This window comes from Nanorana parkeri, unplaced genomic scaffold, assembly GCF_000935625.1.
Source record: "Nanorana parkeri isolate BGI_ZX_2015 unplaced genomic scaffold, ASM93562v1 scaffold2205, whole genome shotgun sequence".
Classification (NCBI taxonomy): domain Eukaryota; kingdom Metazoa; phylum Chordata; class Amphibia; order Anura; family Dicroglossidae; genus Nanorana; species Nanorana parkeri.
In genome coordinates, this window is record NW_017308473.1 from 154,766 (window position 1) to 157,743 (window position 2,978).

Genomic DNA, 2,978 nt, shown 5'->3' on the forward strand with positions numbered 1-2,978 from the left:
GAGATAATTTTGTTCTCATTCATATATATATATATATATATATATATATATATATATATATATATATACTGTGTGTGTGTGTGTGTATATATATATGTGACAGGACAGTGCCATGATTGGTGTGTTTGGCTCCCAGGACTCTCGGCCAGAGGGGCTGAGAGGATCCAGTAAACATATAGTGCTACAGGGAAGGAGCTGCGTTTCCAGGTTCTTTCAGGGTTTTCTGGAGTATAACTGGGATCAGGGTCTCTGGAGATTTCTAAAAGTCTTTGGCGGGATGAAATCTCCAGTCCTGGGGCCAGGTGCAGCCAATTGCCAGCCTAGACACCCAGAGCGTGGGAGACTGTGTGTATGTGACGCACGAGACACTGAGCTGAAGTCTGGCTGGAGAGGGCTAGAGGGCCTGTGGCACACGCGGTGTGTGGGCGAAGCCAGGAGGGTCTGTGGCACACGAGGTGTGTTTTGGAAAGGTCGGGAGGACTGTCATCACACAGGGAGGTGTGAAGCTGCTGGGTGTCTGGCCATGAGCAGGCTGAGGCTCTAACACTGAGGTGGGACATGATAACGGTGCTGAGACGAATCTTGGATGTTGCTGGAAGATACAACCTGTTTATATTTGTTTGCTGAAAAGAAGCAATTTAAGTTGTACTGTTTGGAAGAGAATAAAGTTGTTATGTTCCAAAACCGCCTGGCTAAGGATCCTTAAATACTCTAAACATTACAATATATATATAATTACATTTTTTTTTGTAGCTGCACCACAGTTGGAGAGCTGTGGCTGCCTACCCCTTTCTATAGCAAGAGTTGATTGATTGCTTTCAAATATTGTCTCTGTAATTGAAGTCTATACTGAGTAGAAAGAGAGGGGAGATAAGCCACTCTTCCTAAGTATGTATAGATTACTAGTTTTAAGTGTATGTAAAGCAAACATTTTTATTTTAGGTGTAGATAGAGTAGGGAAGGGTGATAACTCCATATCAGGAGATTTCCTTTAACCTCCTGTCTTGGAGATGCAACAGGAGATAGAAGAAATATCCTAAGGGAGGGGAGTTCCTATCTATACTGTATGTGTGTATGCACTAGTACACACAATGCGTTATCAGTATATATTTTTTTCATTCAACTTCTCCCCACAATGAAGACCCTTTACTGCCTTCCCATTACCGTGTTTCCCCGAAAATAAGACAGTGTCTTATTTTTTTCACGAAAAAAGACACTAGGACTTATTTTCGGGGGATGTCTTACCTGGCTGCAGCTGTCCGCTCTGCTGTCCAGGGAGCCACAAACAGGTGGGCAGGGGGGGTGTCTGGACTGTGCACTATGCGCTGACCCAGCTCTGTCATTTTACGTGGCCTTTGTTATAATACCACTAACAGGTGACCGTGGAGTATTTAATAGCAAGGAGATTTCACAGAACACCTGAATCCAATGATTTGGAGGGGTGACCCAATACTTTTGGCAATATAGTGTGTGTGTGTATATACAAGTATATTTTATTTTTGTAAATTTTTGTTTATCAATGTATCCTTACCTTTAATCCTGCAGTCGTCTATCTGATTACATGACGTCCAATTCCTTCGGTGTCCTGTCTCCCTTTATATTGTAAAGCACTGCACAAATTGTTGATGCTATATCAATCATGTATAATAATATATAATTTGACCGCTTTGGAGTACTGTTTTTGTTATATAACTGTATCAGTCTTTAATGTATGCATGTTCTTTTCTTCAGCATTGAAGTTTTTTGACATGCATGGAATGGGCAATCACAGGACTCGCTTAGCTTTGGACCTGGAAAACAATTTGTATGTCAAGTGGAAGAAGCATGGGCACCCATTTGTAACTCATTACTTCTACACCATGAGAGACTTCTCATATATAGCCAGGGAAATTGACCAGCTTGCCGGAGGTTCAAACACTGTCATTGCCATCACGCTGGGACAGCATTTTAGACCCTTCCCCATTACCCTCTTCATCAGAAGACTTCTCAATATACGTAAAGCAATAGAGAACCTTTTCAAAAGAAGCCCAGACACAACGGTCATCCTAAAGACAGAGAATACCCGAGAGATCAATCCAGATGTAGAACGATTCAGTGACTTTCATGGCTACAGTCAGTACCTCTTAATGAAGGAAGTCTTTTTGAGTCTTAATGTTGGGGTGATTGATGCTTGGGACATGACCACAGCTTTTGGATCTTATATTGCTCATCCAGCTGAGACCATAATTCAGAATCAGATCAACATGTTTCTGTCTTTTATCTGTTAGCAAAATAACTGTCATTCTTTTATTTATGTTTTGAAAAACCAAAAAAGTTATATTTTGCTTTAACTTTTTGATTTTGTTTCATATTCTTTTTTCATAACTTTTTCCATAAACAAAAATAAAAAATACCAAAATTCAAACAATACTGTGAAGACAGACACGGTAGCATATACAGTCAATATAAACAATACATGCCAGAAGTTTAAAGGAGTGTACTTGATCTCAAAGAGTAGTGTCTCCATAAATCTGTACTAACAAATTTTGATAAATAAACCTCAAGAAGATATCTTTAGGTTTTTCTTTGTCGTTTTCTATTCCCCCAGCCTATATTGGGACAGGCATCTCACATCATGGCTAGGGTATATGATTTGTATAAACAAGATCGCATTCAATTTTGTGATCCTCCTTCGGTCTTCACCAAGACCCCATAGGTTTTGTCAAAATAACTGCCACCGGTGGTATGTCGCACATGGGAGCTATGGGCAGACTACAAATACACTATATTGCCAAAAGTATTGGAACACCCCTCCAAATCATTGGATTCAGGTGTTCCGTGAAATTTCCTTGCTACTAAATATTCCATGGTCAACTGTTAGTGGTATTATAACAGAGTACAGACCACAAATGTAACAGGGGCACTGACACTAACACAATGTAACGGGGAGCTGACGCAGAGCACCAATGTAAGGGGGGGATTTGCAAATTCCACCAATA

The 2,978-nt window shown here is 40.4% G+C and overlaps 1 protein-coding gene across 1 annotated transcript in view; it reads left to right on the top strand.

Moving 5' to 3' along the window:
- Positions 1-2,267, top strand: part of LOC108801049 (NXPE family member 2-like) — a 12,588-nt gene extending 10,321 nt beyond the window's left edge. The window contains exon 7 of the mRNA XM_018573013.1: positions 1,732-2,267. Within this exon, the coding sequence (XP_018428515.1) occupies positions 1,732-2,267 (536 nt within the window). The remainder of the gene's footprint in view (positions 1-1,731) is intronic.
- Positions 2,268-2,978: the final 711 nt, after the last annotated feature.